General features: G+C 39.3%; 1 protein-coding gene across 2 annotated transcripts; it reads right to left on the reverse strand.

Moving 5' to 3' along the window:
* Positions 1-430: 430 nt before the first annotated feature.
* LOC105829598 (general transcriptional corepressor trfA) lies at positions 431-18,088 on the reverse strand. Of its 2 annotated transcripts, none has more exons than XM_028192604.2 (2): positions 17,744-18,088; positions 431-3,809 (listed from the first exon to the last, which is right to left on the reverse strand). In XM_028192604.2, exons 1-2 carry the CDS (start codon positions 17,763-17,765, stop codon positions 2,581-2,583), a joined length of 1,251 nt encoding a protein of 416 aa, XP_028048405.1. In that variant the 5' UTR covers positions 17,766-18,088; the 3' UTR covers positions 431-2,580. The 2 variants fall into 2 exon arrangements, with proteins under 2 accessions (XP_028048405.1, XP_012524049.1); XM_012668595.3 differs by having other exon boundaries at positions 17,714-18,076.
* Between the last annotated feature and the right edge of the window lie 8,189 nt (positions 18,089-26,277).

Here is a 26,277-nt window from a genome sequence, read left to right on the forward strand (position 1 = left end):
CAGTTCGCGATTCCATCTCAGGCGCAAACTCGCAGAATCTGGTTGTAACTGGTTATGCACGTACGCCCGACCGAGCAATATCCGCTCAGGTTGAATCTACCAGATTTTCGTTCGATGTTGCAACTTTTGCGAGACAGTACGTCCGAACGCGTTCCGCATTCTCGATCCCGTCTGCCGGTTTCTAGACTTGCTCGATTATTCAATTGAATATCGCGACGGATTTCTTTCGATACCTCTATCTGATCAATCTAACAAACGAAAACGTTGTATAAAATAATATTTACAGTATAGCTCTCATTTCAAATACTTTTGTTTTATTTCTAATGAGCGGAATTTACAAATAAGTAGCATTTCAGGAACGTGTATAAGGGAGATCGTGATGGGGCGGAGAAAAAAATGGAGGAGGGTTGTACAGAAAAAAAAGACACAATTTTCGTTGTTGAGTTTCACTTTCATTTGAACTTTGTTCGAAGTTTTTTTAAATCTTATAACATAGAAAGGTACACATCGGATGCCGCATCGGATCGTCGCGTAAGGCCAACGTGCAAATGCGCTCCTTCCTCGCACCGCGTAACACGCTCGATTACGCTCGCTTCGGCATAAATCATTAGCAACATTTACTATTTACAAAATTCGAGACGCAGTCGACGGCACTGCGCGAAAAGACTGTGTGAACATACTTCAACTTCTTTCTGCATAATCACTCTTTTAGCTTTAATTAAGATCAAGTAACGTCTTCTTCCCGCGGCAATGATAATGACGAATATTTTTTAACGAATTGTGAAATCATTCTTTTGATAACAATTTAACATATGTATCAGAATTAAAATCATTTAACACACCTTTTTTAAATTATCGCTGTTATAATATTGAATATTAATTAAAACTGTTTTAAAAAACATGTTAAATTAACGTTATTTACATTTTGTTTTGAATTACCAATAGTGAGCCCCAAAAATTGAGAAGTAAGTAATCTGCTTGAAAAAGAGATGATCCTAGCAGGACCCATCTGGCTATAGTGATGGTATTTTCTTTCGTTACATGGTTTTACTCGATTATCATATACCTATCTGAATGTTACTTGATTATAATATCTGTAAAAAGACGACACTCTTCATAATTTCATGTAAAATGCAAACGCGTAAAATTCATCATCTTATCATACCACAAATAGCATTATTTTATTGTCTTCTCTTCTGATTCCTTTTCCATTTTTCTCGTCCTAAATCGGCATTTCGTAAGTTGGTGCAACAGATTACAGGCGACCAATTAATCTTTTGGCCCTGTCGTTGAAGTTAGTATCTTAATGGATCGTAACTTGAAAATCGTTTCTTTCTCTTTCTCTAGGCGACACACGAATTTGTTCAGCCGAGCTAAGGTGCACCTGCATGCTTCACGTTTAACCCTTTCAAAAAGTAACGTATCACGACGAGTACTTAAGAAAATCTCGCCAGAAAAATACATTGTGTATTATAATACGAATCTATTTTCCCAAAAGTCGAAATTTAAGACGTTTGAATATTTTATAAAAAATAAATTTTTTTAAAGTTCCAACTCCAAAAAACTCCAAAATTCAAAAAAAACGAAAAAAAAATCATTTCACGTGATACGAATGTAATATGAAAATGAGAGTGAAGGAACTGAGGAAAGTATGTGTAAATTTTAAAAAGATTTAATTTTATTAAATTTTTTAATGATAAACTCTTTCTTAAATTAAACTTAAATCTACTTTAAAATAATAATTTTTTTCAATTAAAGTTTAATTTAAATTAATTTTTTGACAAACTGCGCACTTAAATTGGTACGCATACATTTAATTTGAATTTACACTTTACTTCCTTAAATGTTTCGCACTTTGAGATAAAAATATAGATGTATAGGATTAACAAATAAGATACAATGAACATTACTGTTTCGAAAGGGTTAAAATAGAGACTAGTTCTATCATAAGTCGTCAAATCTTATACACATAAACGTTCGCCGCTCTCTATCGTAATTTCCATGACGCGGTGCAACGGCCGCAGCAGTATCTGTCATAAATTAAGCATGATCTAAGTATGGGAATCTTTCTAAAGATTTATTGTCTCTGGTTGCGCAACTGCTAAGTAGACGAATTCCCGTTGTGGGCGCCGTGAAAAATTCTCTCTGTTCGTAATATCCATTAAAGCTTACTATGTCAATAATTTCAAAAAGCGTATGTACAATTTTTGTAAAACGACAAATAGTTATCATATAACGGTTTTTGCGAATAAGATTCAATTTATTGATTAATAAATCTTATCGTCATGTCTTTCGAAAATCCTTCCATCGTGATTCTAGTTAGTGCATTCCTGGTCGATACTCCACGAATTAATATGCGCAGCGTAGAAACCGACGATGATCAGTCACTTAGGTTAACGGCTTACTTAACCTTAGGTCGTCCTCCCCTCCCTCGCAAATTAAATGGCATCGGGAATAAAAGACGTATAAGCGTTTGACAATGTGGAGCGAAACGTCTCCCGCCGTTTCCGTTATAATAAAATCTATTGTCCGTCATTTCCATATATTGTTTCCGTCGTACAGGTGGAAACGCGAATTCGTTCAGTCGTCTTTCCGCTTCCTGAGCTTGCCCTCCGTCTGAATGGTCCTGGAGACTAGGTCCACGCAACTACTCAAGCCCGTAAGGCCGTTGCTACTTGTTGCCATTATTTCGTTGTCTTTCCCGAGGATCTTGCCGAGTGTCATGATGTAGCTGCAGGCAATCCTCAGTACTGATAGCTTCGACAGCTTCTGGTTATGCGAAAAGGCAGGTATAGCGCGTCTCAGCGTGTCGAAGGCCGCGCTGATGGTATGCACTCTGGTTCTTTCTCGAGCGTTCGCTTCTATCCGTCTCTCCCTCGTCATGTTTTTGTAATTTCTCTGCTGACCACTCTGGTGTCTCGATGTCGTGGGGGTTTGATGACTCTGATGACTTCGCTGACTCTGATGGGTCTGATGATTTTGATGATTATGGCCGGATGTAGCCGCCAACAAGTGTTCCATCATGTATGACGGCGTCTTCTCGTAGGAACCACTTACAGCGGGGTGCGACGGCACCCTGGGCGACTCGTTTCTCACCACCAAGGACAACGGTTCGTCTTGTAGTCTAGGATGCGATGGAGAGATCATGCTCGGCGGAGACGTTGTCGTTGCTGTTGTCGCTGGCGCTGTTGGCTCGAACAACCTCTGGCGAGGCTCTCGTCGAGAGGTGACAGCCGATCGATTATGACTGGTAGAATGTTGTAGCCTCCTGAACGATTCGTGCAACCTTTGCGTTGTCTCGTCTTGCTCTTTCCCCCTTTCTTCTTCTTCTTCTTCTTTTCTCCTTTCATCTTCTTTTCTCCTTTTTTCTTCTCGCTCTCTTTCTTCTCTCTCGCTAGACAATGTCGTTATTGTTGTCGTCGTCGTAGTTGTCGGTATTGTTGCCGTCGTATTGGAGATCGTGTCCGTCGTCGTTGAAGTTGTAGTCGTCTTGAATTCGTTCTTGTAAGAAGTAGGAATCCACGGTCGGAAGGGATTCGACGTGTTCAGCGACTTGGCCGCCTCTTGATCCACAGTTGTCTCCTCGGAAATAGGATCAAACCGCCTCTTCTTCAATGGCGCAGCGATGACTGCCGTTTCTTGGATCTTCCGCGGCTCCGCCAGCTTCCGCTTGTTCCGCAACGAAATCGGTGTCACTTGCACTTCGACACTATCTTCGGACGATGTGGGCGAATGCAGACTCGATCTGCTATCCTCGTCAACGCTGCTGCAGGAGCCACTGTCCCTCTCGGAACCCGCCATGACACCGGCTATAAACAAAATAGAAAGAGACACGCGTTATTGACTATTCTGCACTATGAGTATCGTAGATAATAAATAGATCATATACATAATAGAAAGATCATATATATATATAGAATTAAATAATTTAATTAATCAAAAGCCATACAATTTAATCCTTTTTTTTCTTCTTATATTTAGAATTTAGAACTATAATGGAAATTTGTTTATCATGCCCAATTCATCTCTATTAAGCAGAAAATATATAAAAACTGCGTCGATCTAATCAATCAGATTATGATTATTGCTTGCGATATAAAATCGCTCGGGGAATTTGCCATTGAAATTTAATGCGACGCCAGTGATCGCGGACGTCGTCTAGGTAAATACGGGGGACGTGGGCGCGTTACGAGATCCCACCGAATTCTCGCGTTACGAGATTGTATTCGCAATGTGACGGACGCGGCGTCGTCGGACGCGGAGGCGCACGTGTTTCCCTCGCGATTCCGTGGGCGGAACCGCGCTTCGGACACGCGGGAGGTTTTCTGCTTTGATGCGTCATCCAGCTGGTACCATCTGGCGCGCACAGGGACCCGACCCGAGCGAGAGAGGATTATAATATACTCGCGCCGTCTTTGCTCCTCTCCTCCCGCCCGAGCCGGTTCGAACCGACTCGGATTCCAAGGCGGAGACTAATTTCGCTGATTTTAGTATCGCCGCCGAAGACGGTTGTCATCGCGCGACTCACTTACGCGAACATCTCGTTTTAAGACCGGGCCAGAGTGGAAGTCCACTTTTATTACTTTCTTGTCGCAAGCACGAATTTTGGAAATTTTCGAATTTCGACGAAGGTTTGTATTTTCCTCGAAATGACACGAAACGCGATGTATGTTATATTTTATATTTTCACACTCGTATTTCTTTTATATAGCAAATTAATTCTTGCGAAAGTTGGAGCAATACGTGTTTCGCAAAGCGACGCGTATACGTGTACGAGTCAGGAATCGCGAAACTGTATACTATACAACGCGCGAATTATCAACCTAAAGCTGACGTAACCGTCGTGTTTGTGTGACAAACGCGTATGCAAACACGACGGTGCGTAATTTTATCCGGCGTTATAGAGCGAAGCGGTCGCGATTTCACGACCTTTCTCGCATTTCCCGCGACCGCGAGAGTCACGTAAAATTCCGCGAGCCGCACGCGAGCTTAAACTGCGGCATTCTTCCCCTGAGGAATAAATTATTCGGCGAATATCCCCACGCACAGGTGTAAGTATCTAGTAGCGGGGGAGGGTGGGGAAAGATCGATCGGTTTCGCTCGACGATCAGCGCGTGCGAAGTAATAATTCATACCGACGCTAGCTGACGCGGCGACTGATCGAGCGCGGACTTGAACGTTGCAGATGCATCGGATTTCTTGATCGCGGATCGCCGGCGCCACAGCCGGCGTAATTTTTTTATCTCGCTCTCTCTCTCTCTCTGTCCTACTACTATCGGCCTCCTCTCCCGAACGCGATTACTGTGAATCAGCATCAGTTAACATCCTTAAGAGGCGTCTGGCATCGTGTTTACTCGAAATCGAAGTCGACCGACGGCTTTGGAAAGGCTTTTTTAACATTAGCTATTTTTCTTCAATTTTCCCATCATTGAAACGCTCCAATTTTAATTAGAACAATTTGTAACGCAGAAAGTGTAAGATTAATTGAGAAAAATTAAGAAGAAAATTTTCATTTGATTGTGTAACGGCTAAAATATGAAAAAATACGTTGGTAGGTTTTTTGATTCTTCAGCTATAGAAATCTGTGGGTCAAGTGGCGTATGCTGAATTTCGATCCTGCGGTATTAATAAACGCTATTCCGCTCCCTTTCTTTTTCTCGTGTCTTCTCTTAAGAGATACAAGCCGGGAAGAGCAAAGCACGGCCACCACATGGCGCTGGCGCCAACCTCGTCTGTCCATTGCTCTCCTTTTATTGCCTCTCCGAGACAAAGAAAGAGAGAGAGAGAGAGAGAGAGAGAGCGAGAGAGAGAGAGAGAGAGAGCGAGAGAGAGAATCATCGCGATCGTCGACGAAATCGCAACCGGATCATCTCTCCTTTCTGGTTGGCGATTGCGCTGACCTCGGCGCGACGCTTTCCCGAAAAGCTTTCGTGTGTCTTGGAAATCGTCCAACCGAAGGGCTCTCACCGGAAAGGCACGGAATTCTTCCTCCGAGCGCGGTAAGTGCCCGCCGATTGGAGCCAAACATAGATTTCCTGTCCGCCGTTTCGTTTCATGAATAAGCGCTACCAACGACGTTTACTTCGCGCGAACGAGTCACAAGGGTTAAAGTTGGAAGTTAATTGGAACGAGATTCCATTATTCGTCGCCGAAACAAATTGGAAAGGAGAACGAATTATAATAGAATGAGAGAGAGAGAGAGACACAGAGTGCGCGAGATGAAATGAGGCGGAACTTCACGCAAGTGAGATAATGTTACTGGCCACCTGGCATCGTGTCTGTTCATCGCGCGTTAGTTTAGAAGCGATATCGCGTCGATAACAAGGCCGCACTCTCTCGATAGCGGCCATCTGCCACCGCCACTCGTAGCGATCGTTATTATTGTTTAACGGAGCAGTCTCTCTCCCTTCCTCGTAGTGTTTACTCGAGCTCGATTATTACCGACGCACTGACGATGTTGCGATGATTTTTTTTCCCCGCTCGGCCTATGTGTATCGATCTCCGCCATTCATTTATCAAAGTGGTTTTTTTTTCTTTCTGCAACAACTTTACGCGACGTGGGTAGAGCGAAAATTGTAAATATTTTCGCAGACGATACTGCGTAAAATTGTCACCAATTGAAGTGATCGATGTCCCGCTAAATTTATGCAGCAGTAAAGGTTTTCGTCGCCTCGTAATCTTATCACGAGGATGAAAACGAAAGGTCGCGAGTGCGTGGAAAGGAAATTATCGCGACGGTGCCGAGAAGAGCATCAGGTCATTTGGGGTCGCCAGTAGGCGCCGGTCAAGACACACGCTCGATCATCGGTCGATTCATAAATATCAATCGATCGGATTAAAAAACGAAATCGATGAAGGAGGTCGCGCATTCGCGGTTCGCGTGCCACTGATGGTTCGTGTTCATTTTAAACAGGAGATGTATCTTTTCCTAAAATTTTCCCTCCTCAAGAAACGCGGTAGAATGATACCCGGAGTTTAAGTTATTATTATATAACAGAACAAAATGATTGACGTAAACGAAGAGGACACGCGTCGTTTCTTTTTTTTTTCTTCCCCCCTCGAAGCAGAGCGAAATTAGACCGCCCGAGGGGAGGATTAAGCCACGTGGAGTAATTTTTGACCTAAAGTCGATCTCCAGCGATTTCCAGACGGCTAATTGAACGACGGTATCCCGCTGAGAAAACGCCGCCGCCTGTTTGGAGATCTGTCTGCTGATGCTTCTTCCCGACGCGCGCACTTGGAGTCGCGCTCGTGTCGCATTTGCAACAGGCCCGCGAATGCCTCGGGGATGTACGTACGTACGTATATATGTATGTATGTATGTATGTATGTACCTCCGCCGTCTCGTCCGCATTTGTTCAAACACGCCGGGCGCATCTGTGCAAACTCTCGCGCCGGCGAGAACGTAACGGCTTGTAACGCCGACCTTCCGCCGGGTCTTCCGTCGCGCCGGGTGCGCATCTTCCACGTGACGCTTCGTAGAAGCATCCTCTTCGTGGAAAAATTCTCTTTATTTGATGTTGCGTCTGCAGCCGCACAGCTGTGTTTGCCTATCGAAATCATTGTTACCCGCAACCGTGTCATTGCCTCGATCCACAAATGATTCCCTCATCATTATAGACTCTTTCACGGAGAATGAAATTAATGAGAATATTTTGAGAGAGCTTAATCCGATATTTTATCTTTCATTTACTGTAATATACCTATTTATTCGTTCAGTGCTAGAAAAAGATTTGCAAAATAATTTCTAGTTGTGTTTGACACAAAATTAAAAATAAACAATTGTCATTTTTCATTTTTTATGAATCTTTATTTAAACGTTTGGAAAACTGGACATTGGTATTTTACGCATAAAATTCTAAAGGTTGATTCAATGAATATAAATTTACTAAGACAATTATCTAATAAATTTCAACAAGAAATATAAAATGCCTATGAGAGCCGTCGCGGTTTTTTTAACGTAGAAACATGTGTTTTTTTATATTAAAATTACTTTTTTCAATTAATAATAAACTTTCTTTATTTATCAATAATTGGATAAACTTAACAGATTCATCAAATTTCAAATCGGATAAGTTCGATTTTTTATTTTATTCATAAAAAGGAAACAAAAAGCTCGTTTTTCTGTCTTTTTGATTCAGACAAGAGCATTAAGGGTGCGTCCCACGTGGAAGATTGAAGAGACGGCGAAGGCGAGAGCACGTGGGACGTGTCGGAAAACTTCCAACTGCTCTCTCTCTCTCTCTCTCTCCTCTCTCTCAAGAGCTTTGTATAGAACCGAAGTAGCTAAATATAAAATGCGCGGACGGTTCTCTCGCGCACACGCGGCCGAAATTAAATCATCCACACACTTTCCAAGTCGTCGCGGCGTCGGTGATAATGACTCGAGCGATATTGTTTAGGAAGCAATGCGCTCCTTTTGCGCAGCAACGTAATGCGTAAGAATTCCATAAGCGATAAGAGTTTCGAGCGCGATCTATGACCTGGATTACGAAAGGTTCAATGAAAACAGAGGAAAAAGAGCACGTGCGCGTAGGATGATTGATGCATATGCACATTTCATAACACCAATGAATCCAATAATAATATTAATGTCGATACTCATTTTAATACCGTCTGAATTCCGTCTGAGCGTAAAGCACGAGGGCAAAGGAAAATTAACACTCGTGTATCGATGTTTACCTCACTCTTGAAATTTTATCTCCAAATGATATATATCCACGAAGGTATATTATATCTAAATTACGCATAGGATATAATATTCATGTTAAAGGTCTCGCGCTGACAAGCCAGAGATAATCGTTAATACGCATTTGGAGAGAATATATGAATTTGAAGACGCTGGATTTAAATCGCGCTTCCTTTTCAACCCGATAAACGGTTCGGGGAATAAAGCGAAGCTCGCTAAATAAGGGAAATAAGGTTGCTCTCTTTCTCTCGATCGTAGATCATTCGCTGAGCGGTTTCCGTCATCGGTGCTGCCCGATACTCCGGACGCCTCGTCTGTCAGCGCGCCGGGCCGCCTTTTGCGGGATTATAAAGCGCCGGCCGCATGGTGTCGACTAGATCGCGTAATTACGCGACGCCAATCGCATCCGGCGCCGAGCGACGCCGTGGGCCGCTAATAATCACCTGTTACCGCGGCGTAATGACGACGTAATACGAGCTGCGCCGGAGATCGTGACGACTTAGATCGCCGGCCGATACTGGGTGTACGTGTCGTACGCCTAATGACTCTCGATACCGTGATACTTAACGATTGCCTAACGAGCGGTCTCCGTTGGCGATTACCGCGATTTCGATGACGCGCGCGTTTCGCAGTCGCCGCGCGCGCGTGGGCGCGTTTTACCGTATCGTGCGTCGCCTTCGCCGGCGCGGCGGCGCGTTATTGGGAGAATTATGCGACAGCCCCGAGCCCCGTTGATTTAAGACCGCGGCACGTTGAGCGTGGGCGCGAAAGTGTGCGCGCCGGGCCGAATTAAGCGTCTGATTATTCTCCTCTGCTTCTTTTTGCGCTTGGCCGAGAGAGGCGGCACGCCGAGCACGCCTCGCTCCACGCTATTTGTCGCGCTTGCGAAAATAGCCGGCGTCAGGGCGAGTGCGCAACCGGCTGCAAAAGACATACCGTGGGGGGGCTTGAATTATAACGAGATGTGATCGATAAGAAAGTAAATATCCGGGAATGTGAGTACAAGATTTATTGATACGATAGTTGTAACGTGCGTGTACATTTATATCGCGCGGGTTAAACGAAATAGAAAACGATGCATGCGTTGCATTAATGAGCAAACGTAATGATTAGTTTTTAATTGTCAGAGGGTTTACCTTTGTTTTTCACGCTCAGAGAAAATTATTAAAATATATCTATCGGTTTATTAATGTGCGAGATACTACGGAGATTGATTTCAATTAGATCTCTCGTCATTTTTTTTTTTTTTTAGATTGTCAAAGGCTGCATTCCGAAATTTACTGCCAGTACTAAAAATCTACAGTGTACGTAACATAAACTATAGACTTTCACTATGTGTAATTCCAAATAACTACTCCAGGTTATTTCCTTTCTTCTAGTTACAATTTTTTCCGTTCAAAATGAAATCCCAATAATTATAACAGATTTTTTTTTTAAAGATAATCGAAATTATCAGTTTATAGATAGATACTTTTGAAATGTGCTCACTCGTCTTGCTTCTTGAAATTAAGTCAGGTAATATTCGGTAATGTTCCAAGGAGAAACCACAGCGCGCTATCCTTCGCCCTCGCGCTATTATATTCCACTCTCGTGTGGCGGCGCGTCGCATTTCCGCCGGAGGCTTTCCGCGAAGCGAGCGGCCAGAGAGCACGCGCGGAAGAGAGAAGAAACGGGAAGGGAGGAGGAAATAAAAAAACAAGTCTCGCCGATAAATCTCGCCGACGCGACGCGACGCCGCCGCGGCCGCCGCCGCCGCTGCTGCCATGTGGATGCGCCGTTTCCTGTCCCTCGATCCTCGCGAGAGCGCGCGGCGTTTATCGCGCCGCCAATACGCTGCTTCCGACCAGCCGGGTTTCTTCGTTCGACATAAATAAATCGACCCGCTCGCGCGTTTGTCCGGCTCGGTTTTCGTGATCCGGATAATCAGACGGCAATCGATACTTTCGCGGTTTCGATCCTCGGAATCCCACCGCCGCCGTCCGGTGAGAGTCGGAATTTCGCTGTCACAGCAAAATCGCACGAAACCGCCGCTGACTTTGCATTTTTCGTGTCCGACGCGATTGACCTTCGCGTCTACATGACAGCGACTGTTAATCAATTATTTATTCGTCGATATTACGGCGGACGTTTCGTTATGCAAGGTGGAAAACTTCGCTCGGCGAAGCTGCTCATTAGAAATTGCTGCCAAGGGAAACTTAATTCGCCGTTAAACGATCTGACTCGTGAAATTATTCTTACGTCTCTCATGAAATCCGAGTGTTCTCTCGTAAATGATAAGGGAAAGCCCGATGCGGACACGCGCACTCAGTATCGTCTCGTGGAGAGGAAGAGGAGGAGATTGCCTGGAACTGAAAAGAGCAGCGCAGAAAGAGAGAGAGAAAGAAAAGAGGAAGCAGCGGTGCTAGCCAGATGGTCGTGAGAGCGAGCGTGATTCGATGATTCGGGCTGGTCATTTGCGCGACCGGTCTGATCGCGAGAATGCTCGTGTCACAGGCCTTTTCTTTTGTTTCCACTTTTTCGCCTCCTCCGTCGCTTCGTAATATTGCACGATCACATGGCTGTTCATTCTATCGCATTTTAGTCGATCGACGTTAGGTGGCTTCGCGTAAGCACAATGCCGTGCTACATATGTAATTTGTTTTTTTTTCTTTTTTGTCAATATCCTCTTGCACGTGATCCAGGAGTCAAGTTGTTTTCTTGCTCATGTGTTTTCATGCTTCCTCTTTCCTTTTCTTTTCTTTCTTAAAAAGATCTGTTTCGATGGCTCGTTCAGATAAATAAGTGCCATCAAATTTTAAATTGTTTTCATAATTATTTGACATAATTATGAAGAAGAATGAAAATAGAATTTTATGGCTGCTAATTTTACTGGTTTCAATAAATTCTGTTTCAATTTTTCCTTTCCGCGAGTATAAACTAATTAATCTGTAATTTATTTATTAAATAGAGATGATAATTTTTTTAAAAGTTCACGAAATTCATATAATTATAATTTATGCAAATGTCTAATATATACATATGTATTTTTTAAAGTAATAATTATACTAATATTTTTATTAATTTTTTTTCTGATTTACTACTATATTTTGTTTCTCTTTTCATAATAAAAAATTGATTATGCGTATGTCTTGCAAGATGCCATTAGGCGAGAGTGTGCACAGGTTCTAATAACATTAAATGAAGATATCGATCGGAGAGACATGTGGGATGAGACTCCCCCCTTCTCCCTCTCTCTTTCTCTCTTCTTTCTTTCTCTTTTATTGCCTTTTTGTCTTGACCTTTGCCAGCATGTTTAACTCGCAACACCGATATCGAACCTTCGAAATATCATGTTTTCGAACATGCTCAAGTTTTGACCGTTAATAATTTTGATAATGATATAATTATAAAATTCATGATAAGAGACATCAGAGCGATAGGAGATAATTATATTTAATTAATAAGAGATGTATCAGAGATATATCCTTTTTTTTTAAAAAAAGGAAAATATTAACATAATAAGGAAAGCAGAGTAAAGAATTGAATTCCAAGAGATCATTCAACTGTAATTTTTAAATTAGCCAATCTGAATGAATTTTTCTGATGTCATCCTGTGTCTGTCTTACATGTTTTGTCGGGATTTTAAAATAGGTTTTAATTGTTTATCGTGTCCCTGATTCGTTACAAATATTTACTGATTTAAATTGATACTTAATTTCTTACTTCCGAAGTTCATAAATTATCTGCTGTATATATACACTTTTAGATTGATATTTTAAAACTGAATTATAAAAAGAAAATTTAATTTATTTGAATTCACGTTTTCTTACTCAGCAACTTTCAAATCTTTAAATATCATATTAAAGTAATTTAAATTTAATTATAAATTGATATTAAATAAAGATGTTACTATTAATTAATATCCACATTTGTTTTTTTTTTCTAAAAATGTAAAATTAATTTAAAAAATTAGCGTTTCCTTAAAAAATGAAATCTAATTTAATTTTAATTAACACAATTCGCGTATGTTCCGGAAACATAAGCTACTTTAAAATCATTATTAATTTTCTTCGATCTGTAATGTGCTTATCGTTAATGTATGTACATATATTTTCGGGAGGAATAACTTTAAGATTTTTATCGAATTTAACTATCCAAGTCTTTTTCGTTTTACGCGTGTGTTGCGGCGCATATCAGTCTGCGAAATAAACACGTGTAAAACGGTCCACGTGCGGTGAACTCGCACGAATCGTTCGTATTTATCCATGTGTGCTTAAACCAACCCGATAAAATCGCGAATTATAATATACGGATGGGCATACATGTCGTAATATTGCGTAAGCTTCGTGTCAATATATGCCGATTCGTAAGTTGAGCTTATTAAGGTTTTGTGCGGAATATCTCTAAAGACGTTCTTTTTTTTTTCTTCATTACGGATTTTCCCCGATTATCTTTTTGTTTTACCTGCATTGAAATATTTCCGATTATTTCTAGTGCGAATGAGATCCGGGTACCGCTTATTTTAATCACGTCAACCGTACGATCGACAATAGAGAACAAGTGGCTCGCTGTCGCGTACATCGCAATGCACTCTCATCGCACATCATCGATTATGTGTATATACGTTGGATGGTTTCGAAATTATTACGCATGTATTTACGTCTTTTTTTTTTTTAAAGAAAATCCCTTGGAAAATAATTTCCATTTTTTAATTGTAAGTTAAAACTACGCGTTGTAAAAAACATCGCTTTTGAGTCCTTACTAATTGCATATGAAAATTTATGAGGTAATTGAAGATATCATCTCTTTTTAGATATCATTTTGTTTTTGCAAGAGAGCAAAGGTTGGAAAACTGTTTTTTTTTTGCGGAAGACAATTTTTATGAAAGTTAGTGCAGGTAGCAGGTAACAGGTGCAGGCAACGGTAATGTATAAGTGGGTGGTGATGGGGAGAATTTCCTTCGCCTCGTGACATCCTTTGTATTTGTGACGGGACTCACTCGATAGGGTATCGATTACACTCTCGAGGCGAGGTCAAAGCCGGCGCAATAAACCCCAAGCGAAATTTGTATTGAGTATTGTGCCGCCGCCCGAGGCGACGTCTGCGAAGTGTCGGAACGATGTTGACCGATCTATAGACACCTCGCACAATGCTATTTAACGGTTTAGTACTGTGCCGCCGTATACGGCGTGTTTAATAGAATTTTAATTTGAGATTTAGTCATTAAATTATTCAGCATGAAGACTCGTAAAAAGTGACGAAAGAATGAAGCTTGAGCAGATCCCTAAGATCGTATCGAAAGTCAGGTATTTAAAAGTGAAATATCTTTGTGTATATCTTGCATCACTCAAATTTTCATGCCAATTGCATGTCAAATCTTTAATGTTTATATATTAATTTTTATCTTGTTAATAATACGAATGTGTTTCTTGTATTAATGCCTAAACTTCGGATAAAGTCGTTTGACAAAGTTTGACGAAAGGCGAAAAATAAGTAATAACGAAAGATAAACAATGTCGCATTAATATCAGTGAGAATCAGTATGATATGCATAAAAGTACGCGCGTCCGTGCGTAACAAATGCGCGTGCGATGATAAACGAACGATCGAATGTGCCTCTCGCTCCTCTCTGTCTCTTGACTCCTGTGAAACTTGCGAGAAGTCATATTCCTTTGCCGCGGCTCACTGCAGTCGAAATCAGGCGTAACGCGGCAGACACTTGCTGCCGGCGGCGGTGGCTGGTTTGAGAGTAAAAGTAGTCGGCCGAGAGAAGATGAGATATGTAAATGAGCGCGTAGAACTTAAGTAGCAACAGGCGATAGGTGCTATCTCGATTATAGTTATCGCGAGGAGGGCAGACACGATTTAATTGAAACGCTCGTTTTCTGCATGCTCTCGTGTCGACCGTTTATGATAGCGGAATGAAGCTGCGATGTGACGATAAGATTGATCATTGCTCCCTAGAGAGATCAATAAATATGGTATTTATGGAGCTACTGTTTGTAATAAACGGTGTGTTGGTTGTAAACGGCGCCAGTAATGTTTCAATCAATACAAAGCCACTGTTATGCAATGCATTTTTGATATAATTATTGAAGTTATCGGAAAACAATGGAAATTCAGCAATAAAAGGGAACTAGAACTCAAATAAATAAAAAGAAGTAAATTAAGCGAGAAGTAAAATATTATCCAGAGTATGTAGGTGTATATATTCGCAGATATCTTGACGTATTTTATCATTTCTACGATCACTTATTAATTATTATATTAACCATCCAACCGTAATGAAATCATTGGAAAGCGCCGACTACTGATTTTATCGATGAATAATATCGTAATATTATGCTAATAGCACTTTATTTATCTCAATTAACTTTACGTCTCGTTGATGATGCCAACAAGGGCGTAGATTTGCGCGAGAAAACATCGAACGGCACGCGCGCAATTCAGTCTTTCATTTATAGGTATTTTTTACGACCCACACAGCTGTGTGCCCACGAAACACACGCGTGGCATTATCGCGATCGACGCATTTAATACTACCGATGAATATTGGATTTGAGTACGTTACGAGTAAACGGTGAATATTGACGTTAACAACGTACGATTAATCGCATTGAGATCAACAGTGTAACAATTTATCGGCACGATTTTTCGATTTGTTTTTTTTTTAACTTGCGAAAGGTGAAAAGTAGGACGCGATCGAACATTCTTTCTTCTATGCGGGAATCTGTCCGTCACAGCGAAACCAAGAAACAACACAACAATACTAATTCTTCAACGTGCTTTCAATTCTCTGTTGAGAAAATCCTGAATATTGTATGCGTGTTGTTTAGTGGGTTTTTTTTTTATACAACAGTACGTTCACATTGCAGTAATGATAAATAATATTTTTGATTCTTTATTTTGCGAAGACTTTAGTAAATTTTATATAATAATATATACAGCGGCAATATTAATAAATTTAAAAAATTAATAAAGTACTAAAATAGTGTGTAATTAACAGTAATTATGATCATATTAACCTTTGAAGTTACTGTCATAGGTATTTCAATCCCGATTTTTTTATTCATTTAAAATAGTTTAAACTACTAAGAGCTGTCGTATTCAATTAAAGAGAGTTACTTTTCATGATTAGACAGAGCATTATTTTCTTCGAATATTACTATCACTCAAAGGTTTGACATTTCACTGACTTCACACTTTTACGTTATCGTTTTCCAAGAAACATCCATAATGACGTTTGATGATAAACATTATAGATAAGCAACTCTAAGCTCTTAGCTGAACCTTCATAGGATATATAAGCGTCCTCGATCGTTTCATTAATAAATTCCGGATGAAATGCCATTTTATTTTCGTTTGTTTCGTGTGACGTTTCATCTTGATTATTACCGACGTACACCTACGTATATGTATATATCAGATTTCGATCTTCTGCCGGCTTTAGGCTTAAATTGGTGTATCGCGCTGATTCCGCTGTTCTAAGCATCGTTGTTTACGCGTAGATGTTCAGCACCGATTTCAAGCTCGGTCAAAGGGGGTCGTCTGTTACCCGGGATTGTATCTGTGGCAGTGCGTGTATGTAACGACCCACGCTGGCGCCGTCGCAGCCACAGTCGCCGTCGCCGTCGTAGTTTTCTGCCTCGCACTCTCGCGTTCCTATTCTTCTTCTCTCTTTTCTCTCTCTCTCTCCCCCGATCGTGAGATCGCTATACTATCTTCGGTGTCTAGTAAAAATGCCCGACATTTGGTATCGTCGACATCTATTCGTAAACAGCAATAGTCTCAGTTGTGAATAAAATACAGTAAGTTTGATGTCGACGCTTTTCCGAGAGAGAGAGAGAGAGAGAAAAAAAAAAGAAAACGCCCTCATGTCATTGTTGTAAATTTAATAATCTGTCGTAAATCGTTTCGATTTGACAATCGTTCCACGAGAACGTACGATTGCGATTTTGACGAAATTCTTTCATAACGTTTCTTTAAAATTGCCTAGAACAGATCTGCTTTAATTCCAGTCAAGTCAAGAAATTTAACGTTAAAGATGTCCCAAACGAATGAAGAGCAAAGGTATTTAGTATTCAGGTATCGCATTTGTTCTCCTCTGCTACGTAAGAAATGCAAACGGAAGGATGCAACGGGTGTAGCTAATAAGAACAATCTTCCCACGTTTGAGTACTTTTCCACCCCGTTCTATGTATCTGTTCATTTCACGCGCGGGTATTTGGTCGCCTGATCCTTATATCGATATACAAGTTTACTCCGATCATTGCCTGTAGAGCGAAATTCCCCTTTCGTTCCCTCCCTCCGTCCTTGTCTACCGGTCGCGATATTTTCCTTTCGCGTTTGGCACGCTCGTAACAATAATTATTGGTCCCCATCGAGGGGAGTGTATCGATCGGCCCGCATTCGGATCGACACAATTTACGATGCATTAGGGGCATATTGGTATTATTCGACAGAATATTGCTTTTCCGGAGTTTACCGCGTATCGAGATGTCAAATCAGCACATATTGTTGATAAAACCAATCTAGCGCACGCTGATTAAAGATATAAAATATATAAATTGTACAAGATTATGATCTTTCTATAATTTGGAGCCTTATTTTCTAATTGAAAGCGCTTAGAACATTTACATTGCAGTGACGACACGAGAATATACGAAAGCGAAGGCTTTTAAGTATCAAATCTAGAACGGAAAAAATATTATTGTCTCTGGCTGAAGTAGATTCACGTATTTCAGATGTAGAACAGTGATTGATTTTAAACTTGCTATTTACAGTTTGCAGTAAATAGATAAAACAGGTGATTATTAATGCAAATTATCTATTCAAGTTATCAAATTTCTTACTTTTTTAATTGATTACTTCAACTATGTTTATGTTTATGTTATAGCTTCAGCGTATCAAAGATATGGGAAAGTTAGATTAAACTGGAGGTGAAATACTCAGCAAATCTAAAGTAATCACATTCGCTTAGGTCTCGTGTCATCCCTAGGTTTAAGTCCGTGAGCGCGCGCTCACGGACTACGGACTAAAATTCACCTTTCATGAAAGCTGAAAGCTCGAACGTACTTTCCACCACGTGGTCGGTCATTTTCCTCTCATGGACCACCGGCACTTCACCGGTTACTTCCTTCCCCGATTCACGCACCCTCACGCACAAATACACTTTTTCTCTTTCCCTCGCGTAAAGATCCACAAATCTCGGCACGTGTATAAACAAACTGGCTGTGGGTCCAGGTAATCCCAAAACTCGGTTCACCAGAACGAATGTGGTGGTCAGAAAAGTTATCTCGCGAGTCTCTGCTCAGACAATAAACTCGACGTGGGACGACACACGTCCTGTTCCGAACGCAGTCGACAGCGAACTGGCTCGCCTCGTGTACTCTCGACTCCGTTTCATGCTCTTACGTACGTGTGCGAGGGAGGCTCGACTGGTCCGTGCTCCACCACCACCACCACCACCACCAGCTTTACCGCCGCCACTGGTAACGTCGTCGCGCTCCACCACCACTATTGCTATTACCACTACCACCATTCCGCCATCACTACCACCACCACCACCATCACATCGTCGCTATCAGTATCAGCAACACTAGTAGTACTACTGAACTACTACCGTCTGTACTGCTACCACCACTATCAGCAACACCGGCGACCTGACGTCGCCGCGGATACGGCCTCCCTCTCACCCACAAGCTTTGTCGACTCGAAACGCGGCATACGAGAATGCCACGATGGTGGGGGATTCATCGCGCCGGAAAAGATCCCGTGACAGAGAAACGGCACGGCGTTGGCGTTCAGCGTTGGCGTTGGCGCCAGTAACAGTAGTATATGTTACTCCATTCTGATACTAAACCCGTTGCAACTTATGATAATAATAGTTAGAGTATATATCTTCTTGCTGGTTTACTCTAGATAAGAATAGTGAATGGCTTATAGTACGATGTCTCTTATTTCTGACAATGTTAAGACGTAATGGTTTTAATGAATCTAAATGAATCCTATTGATTCTTGATAACTCAATGATTCCCGATGCGACATCGGTGTCTGATGTTGGCGCCGTTGATCGTGGCGATGTCGCTGTCCACTAGTATTGGTAACCACCGAGATGTTAGACGACGCAACGCGTTGGCGTCGGTGGTGGCGATGGCCACAGGGAAGAGGAGAAGCAGGAGGAGAAATGCACGCATTGTTGGCGGCGGGAGTCAGCGGGGGCCGACAGAGCGGCGCCAGCAGGCTGAGAGTTTAGCTCACAGTTTCTCTGTACCACTCGCTTGTTCTTTCTCTTTCTCTCTTTCTCCTTGCGCTTGTCCCCTCGCTCGTTCTCCCGCCACAATCTCCACTCCGCTGACCCTATGGCTTTCCTCTCTACATTCGTCTCTCTTTCGTCGTGCCTTATAGCCGCTTTGCCCACCCACCAGTGGTAGCGGTCTCGAACGTGCGAGTGTGCGTTTGTATGTATGCGCGTGAAGATGCCGCAGGAATCGCGAGTTTATGGGACTTACTGACCACCGCAGGAGTCTTTCCCCAGGTCTCGAGGCGGAGGCCGTTTGCCGGCGTTGATCTCCGGGAGATTCGACCTCCGAATTTTTGTACTTTTTATCGCCCCTTCCCCCCCTTTGCTCCTGACCATCTTCGCCATCTGACCCTTTCCGCTCTCTTTCATCGTGTCCTCCGCTATCCATGGCGTCTTTTCTGTTTGTCGGACCCAAGCACACCCGGTGCAACGCTCTTGTCCTCCTGAAAGAATGTTCTCGCAAAACCAAAACCACGAGAAATACCCGCGGGCGTATTGCACACGGGCGGGTATTAGGGGCACTTTTGCTCGGGGGCGGTGGCTAAGCGATCGTACCCGCTGTAATGTTTTACCGTTCCGCCGAATTGTAATGAATACTTGTGGATTCGTGCGAAAGCAATGACAATTCTCGTCGTGGCGAAGTAAAATGCAAAACAAAATCGAAGTTTGCTGTAAAAACAGATTAATTGTACCAATAAATGAACAATTATCGCTGAACGATTATTGACTCTGTATTTATTCAGAAATATAATAGCAAACATTTGTAATTTCGAGTGTTTATATCAAATTTATCAATATAATAAATAGCAAAAGCAATAATATAAAAGATAAAAGCTAAAGCATGTGAAGATTGTCTCTAATAACACACAATAAAAATGTGTGTATTTATTTTTATTATCTGTGTGTTATCAGAAAGATACAGACAAAATAAATATGTTTATATTAATTTTTTAATTTCGAAGTATTTTATCAATTTTCTGAATATTATGGTATACTTATATTTTTCAATATCTTAATTTTTAATTGTTAAATGTTTATAGCTTAAGAATGATCCCCGTTTGTTATAAACACATTTTGTTCACATGCAATTGAATTGCATACTGTCAACATATGTTTATGTGCACATTTTGCTTTCATCTTTTCGAAATATGGAATTTTATTGCATCACAAATATAATTAAACTTATATTCATCATATGTATTTTAAGATTCTATGAGTTAAGGAGTCGAAACATATTAGTGTCACTTTTTGAATTATTTTACTGATTTTATGATTTCAAAAATGTTTTGATATATCTCTTTGTATTTGATCTCTATACGTAGTCGTGTGGTCACCATCTGTAGGCACAGCTGTATGTTCTCCATTCGAGAATCTACAAATCCATATGGCCAATCCATGGATTAGCACATTTTGCGTTGTAAGAGACAGAATTACTATATACCAATTTTGTTTAATTTGATCGTTAATACGTATGCTAAATGAAATCCAACGTTGAGTAGTAACTAGTTAAAAAGTTAAAAATTATAAAGTTAAAAGTTAGTAACTTTTAACTTGGTTTAAAATAAGTTAACTTTAACTAATTATTTTTTAAATGCATAAACTTTAACTTATTAATTTTTTCTTTTAGTTAAAGAAAAAACTAAATATTTATTTTATTTAAATAAGTATCTTTAAGTTAAATTTATTTATGTAAAAGAAAACAATTAATAAAAAAATGCATTTTTTGATTTTTATGTTATTGTTTATATTTATAACTTATATTTCTTTGTTATATTTCATATAAATTTAATTTACAAAAAAATATTAAATTTAATGATGCATATTATAATAATTTTGAGTAATTTAACTTTAAGAAAATTGTGATATTTAAATTTATATAAATAATGCTTTTCAAAATTACTTTTTAATTTAAGTTAATTTAATCTTGACGTAACTTTTAACGAAAGTAACTTAATTTTATAAGCTATTAACTTTAATTTAATTTAGTTAAAAAATATATTAGTTTGTCTAATCATAAAAATCATGAAATATCTATTTTTTGGCTTAAAATTCTTCTGTAGTTATAATTTTTATCGATAAATGAAGGAAGGTATTTTATTTTATTAATAAGAAAAAAATTATCCATGAGACATTTTAATTTTATTTTCTTAGAACAATTCTGTTAAAGTATTTCGAACGCGCGTTCGCATGTTGTGGGCCATATTTTCATGATTACAACGAGTCCCGCGTTTCATCTCGGCAGTAGTCGGACTTGTCAAACCAGAAATTGGCCGCGCATCAACAAGCGTAACCGATCAAGGTCGTCCAGGATTTTTATTTTATCCCATTATTATTTTCCCACGGCGCTTGTAACTGACGTTTTTGTCGAATATGCTTAATTGAATATTGCGAGTTTTTCTTTAGCAAAATGTATAATTAGCGAGGTAAATAATTTGCTCTTTTATTATCTTTTTCCTGTTAATAAAATTTAATTATTTATAATATGCAAGATTTTGGGAAGGAAATAATATTATTGCGAATTTGTAGATAAATAAAGCTTGTAAAATATAAATATGAATGAATTATGTATTAGTCATATCAAAGAATAATGTTTTTTAAGATCTCTCAATACTATAATCATTTTCAATATTAATCAGATTTTCATAATCTTTAATGTTCTTGATATGCTTTTTTGATACATACAGGACTATTTTAAAATTAAATTTATATTTGTATTCAGATGTAGTTAAGAAACTAGGTAAGTGATAGTTAACAACTATTTATATCAGTTATTATTTCAAACGCGTGAGTATGACAATCTTCTACGTTCCCAGAAAACCTAAAAAAAAAAATTAAAATAGTTGCAGTTTACAAGAAGGAGGCAAAAAAATTACACCTTTGACTCAGAATCTGTAGATAATCACCGATAGATAATTTTTGCTCAAAACAACCGAGTTGATGCATATTTCTACGAAATAAACTGTTCGGATTAATTATTTTTGCGAAGTTGATATTTTCTTCGCATTACGCAGTCTTTAACGTTTCAAAAGATCACACTTTTGGTTTCTGAAATCTATTCATCAAAAAGATTCCATTTCCTTTTGAACGGATATCTTGCCAACATTTTTCGACATGGAAATCAAAGAATAAAAGAATGCCTGAAACGATCCTTGAGTGACTTTTGGTCACTCTTAAATATGATTCACTACATTCCTTTTCTTACGCCTTAGAATTGGTTGGGACTCGTAAATTATGCAGCCACCTTTAAATTATAAATTTTAAAATACGCATAGAAAATTTTATATAATTTTATATAAGTTCAAATTTGTATGTGAATTTTGCGAGAAAAGTAAATCAGAAATATAAATGTTATAAATTAATAAATTAAGTAAATATTATAGATATAGATTTGTATGCAAATTATGATTTTTAATTTAAATTTAAATATAAAAAAATATTGTTTTGTTTTTCATTGCTCTCGGGCATGACTTGTGATTAAATCGCACTGAAAATTTTGAATGAAAACAGTTTTTTTTGCTCGGCTACAAGAACTGTGTAATTTAGTGTATTATTCTCTAGATTTAATTATTTTAAAAAAGTTTAAATTTTTTGTAAGTATGTTAATTGAAATAAAATGCTTCGTATCACCTGTTGTAAGGATTGTATCAAGAATTCTGTGATTATCGAGTTACTTTTGCGATATCAGTGATTAAATTGTATATCTTAAAGTAAGGACGGCTGATTTGATAGCGATAAAAACTATACTTAAATATTTCCGCTAACATCTATATGTTCTACTGTTGTATTATTGAACGCCAATTATAATATATATTATGCGATATTTATTCTTAAATTTGGAATTTATTCTTAAAGCTAAAGCTTGATTTTTTAATTAATTATTTATATCTTGAGCAAAGATATATATAAGCTGATGAGATCTTTTTTGTTGTTGATTTATTATTTGTGAAGAAATCGATTAATCTACCGATTGAATCGTTCTTATGAATACGCTGATAATCCCACGATCTGATATTTTCCATAACAAACAAACGAATCTTGTCGGATACATTTCACGCCTTCACGATATATTTATGTAGTGTTATAAAAAGCTCTCGATCGTGGTGAATATCGGTCGCGCGCGCGAGAAAAAGAGAGCATTAATGACTGTTATTTTGGCCGGTAATTTCGCGCGCAATTGCACGAGTCAACTCGCTAAACAGACACGCCTGTGTTTCGCACGGTCGCCTTTCAATTCGCGTCGGATTCAAAAAGCAACCTCAGCGCTGGACACGGCCGATCTCTCATTTCCTTTCGCTCCTAAAGTGCACAGGTTGCAATAAAAAGAATTCATAATTCGCAGAAAAAAAGTAATTTAAGAAATTTTATGAATTGAATTAAGAATTTAAACCAAAGGCATTGGATTTAGAATCTAAATTATATTTATAATTTATAATATACTGTTCGTTTTATGCTAATCACGAATTAATATTTAATTCATTAATTATTTTAATTTTTCCCTTTGATAATTTTTATCAACTTTCAAATTGAAAATAGGACGAATAATGACTCTGTGTGTGCATGTGTGTGCGTGTGTGTCGGTACAAATATATTTCAAATTAACCATTCAATCCCGATTTAGATTATCTTGTTAAAGATGTCGGTGTGATTGTGGAAGATAATAGCAAGTTTTATTTCGTTCCCTCAATTTCCACCACGAGGTATCCTTGTAATAATAGTAACGAAGAACGTTCCACCCGGGCACTCGGGAGACGGAAGTCAGACGACAGCTGGCGATTGCGGGGGAGGATGCGGAGGCAAGAGAGGAGACGGCGAAGATGGTCGCGTTAAAGGCGAGCGGTATTAACTCGGGGAGTGCCACGTAATTTACGTTAACAGTCAACACGCGAACGCGCGACAGGAGGTGGCCTTTATCTTTCCCTGCGACACGTCACTTTTGGTGTGTCGAACATGATACCGTATTAATCCCATAACTCCCGGAGGGAGAGACCGTAATATTTTTATCAGCCCGTATTGCGTTTCAGCTCGTGTTCTACGCCGCGCAAAAGTTAGTCCGATTTGCTGCAATAAACAAATACTTTATTCAATATACGCTTGCGTATATATCGATAAAAATTTCAATATATAAAATATCTGATAAAATACATAAATAAAAATAACGTGATATTCGACACGAAGGGATGAATATTTATACGGCGGATTTGAATTTATTCTTGCAGAATAAACCGCGCTCGCCACGTAAAACATTTCCATATTAATGATCAGTAATATTCGAATGACGGGAGGAAACGCTGCGACTAACGAAAACGTCGCCATCGAGTGACACGAATCCCCCTGTTAGATACGCGTTTCGGAAAGTCGTCGATCTCGCGGCGAATCACGCGGGATCGATTTCCGCAGAATCAGCGTCGGTCTCGCTCTCTTATCGCGCGAGTTTCTTTTTTTTCTTTTTTTTTTTATTTTTTTATACGACCGCGCGATAAAACCCCACGTCGCGTACGTCGCGAACGAAACGCGTGACGCGTTAAACGCATTACGCGCGATAACCGAACCGCGCGTATCAGATCGGAATACGAGTGCTCGCGTACCCGCGCACGAGGGCACGCACGCGAGCCGGATCTTCTCATCGTCGTCGCGCCCGCAGTATCGCTTAATCTGTCTTTAGACTGATTGTGAGAACAATCCGATCCGGTCTTTACTGAGGATTGTTATCGTCACGATTGTTTGCTCTCTCTCCGCTATTATCGCCACCGTGAGTCGCTTAAAGAGGATGTTTTGGTCTTTCGCAGCAAGCGTTGGACAACATTTTATATTGATTTATGACTTTATGCGAATATACATCCTTATTCTTAAAGATTTTGCAGCAAAAGTATATTATGAAAATCATTCAAAATTGATTCTTTGTATCGTATTATTAAATTATATGTTTTCCTGTTGTTTGTAATCGTAAAAAATCTGCAAGATTTTCACCAGGCTTCTATTGATTTTGTAATTGACACTTTTAATCGAATAACATCATGATGCGAAAAATATATGCTGCGGCAAAGAAATGTTTTCACGAGTTTCTTGAAGAGTCTTCGCTTAATCTATTAACGTATGTTTATTTCAACAGCTTATAGAGACTACAAGATAAAATTGTCAACTTTGCTTTCTCTCTGTCAAGCCTTTTTCTGTAAGAAGAAAAATACGAGAACATGGGGTTTGTTTTAAGGGGGAGGGGGGGTTTCTTTCCCAGATGAGTGGCCCGACGAAATGAAAGAAATCACTGTTAACGCACAAGGAGCGCGTTGCGCCTGCTCGTGTCGTTTTTAGAGATGTGTGCTTGCACTCGATACCTTACGGTTGGTTTGACTCTGTCCAGTTCTCGACTCTCTTTCTCAGGCCTCGTCAAACACGATGATCTTCTTTCAGAAAAATAAAAAATCGGAAAGACTTGAGAATTTTGAGAATTAGCCTCATTTAGAATTTGTTACATTCTGCTTTAATATTTGTAATTGAGATTTAGATAGAAATTTATTTGGTGGGAAATCTATTTCTTAACGTTGCAAGATAAATTATAATTTTTTTGGAAAATTTTATACACGCAACGTTTGCAACAAGTTATTTTCGTATTACTGTTATATATTTGAGAATAGAATGTTTTATTATAAAATTAAATCTTTCTCTCTAGATTTAGATTTAAAAGAAAGTAGATGAATAATAACATATAATAATGACGTATATATGCGTATTATGTATATAAAATATTGATACATAAATATTTATCTTAAAAATGGTTTATGTTTAAATTTTGTGTAAAGCACATTGCATAAAATGTTATTTCAAGTCATTTTCACTTAGAGGAGAGAATTGTCTGCCTAATTGAGAAAGTTAATAACGTTAACCAGAACACGTAGATATGAAGTAATTGTTCCGTGGCAAATGCTTGGACAGAATACGCAGGACAGTTGGTGTGTGTCAGCCGTGTGAAAAGCCTTGGCTTATCGATTTTCCAGATTTAACAAACCAAGACAGCACATGCGACACATCCGCTAATATTTAACGCGTTATCTCTTACGCATTCGTGCTTATCTCGTCAGTTCATTGATTCACGCGCTTTCGTGAAATATATAGTTCTCAAACTACTCCGTTAAAACTAGTAGATGAGAAATATACGAAAATATATAATTTATTTATTATAACTTGATATGAGTTCTTAAAAATTATGATATATATTTACTCAGCATTTATTTGTATTAAAAATTTTATTACCTTTCTTTTGCTAAAAGTTTCTATATATCGCGCGTTAATATTGCAACATTATAGTCCG

Source organism: Monomorium pharaonis, chromosome 5 (assembly GCF_013373865.1).
Source record: "Monomorium pharaonis isolate MP-MQ-018 chromosome 5, ASM1337386v2, whole genome shotgun sequence".
Classification (NCBI taxonomy): Eukaryota; Metazoa; Arthropoda; class Insecta; order Hymenoptera; family Formicidae; genus Monomorium; species Monomorium pharaonis.

Excerpts from the sequence above, each read along its gene's own strand:
- LOC105829598 (XM_012668595.3), bottom strand. The coding sequence starts at position 17,765 with ATGACCGACCACGTGGTGGAAAGTACGTTCGAGCTTTCAGCTTTCATG. Across the intron at positions 3,810-17,713 it reads GCTTTCAGCTTTCATGAAAG|CCGGTGTCATGGCGGGTTCC; the intron begins GTGAATTTTAGT and ends TTTTGTTTATAG.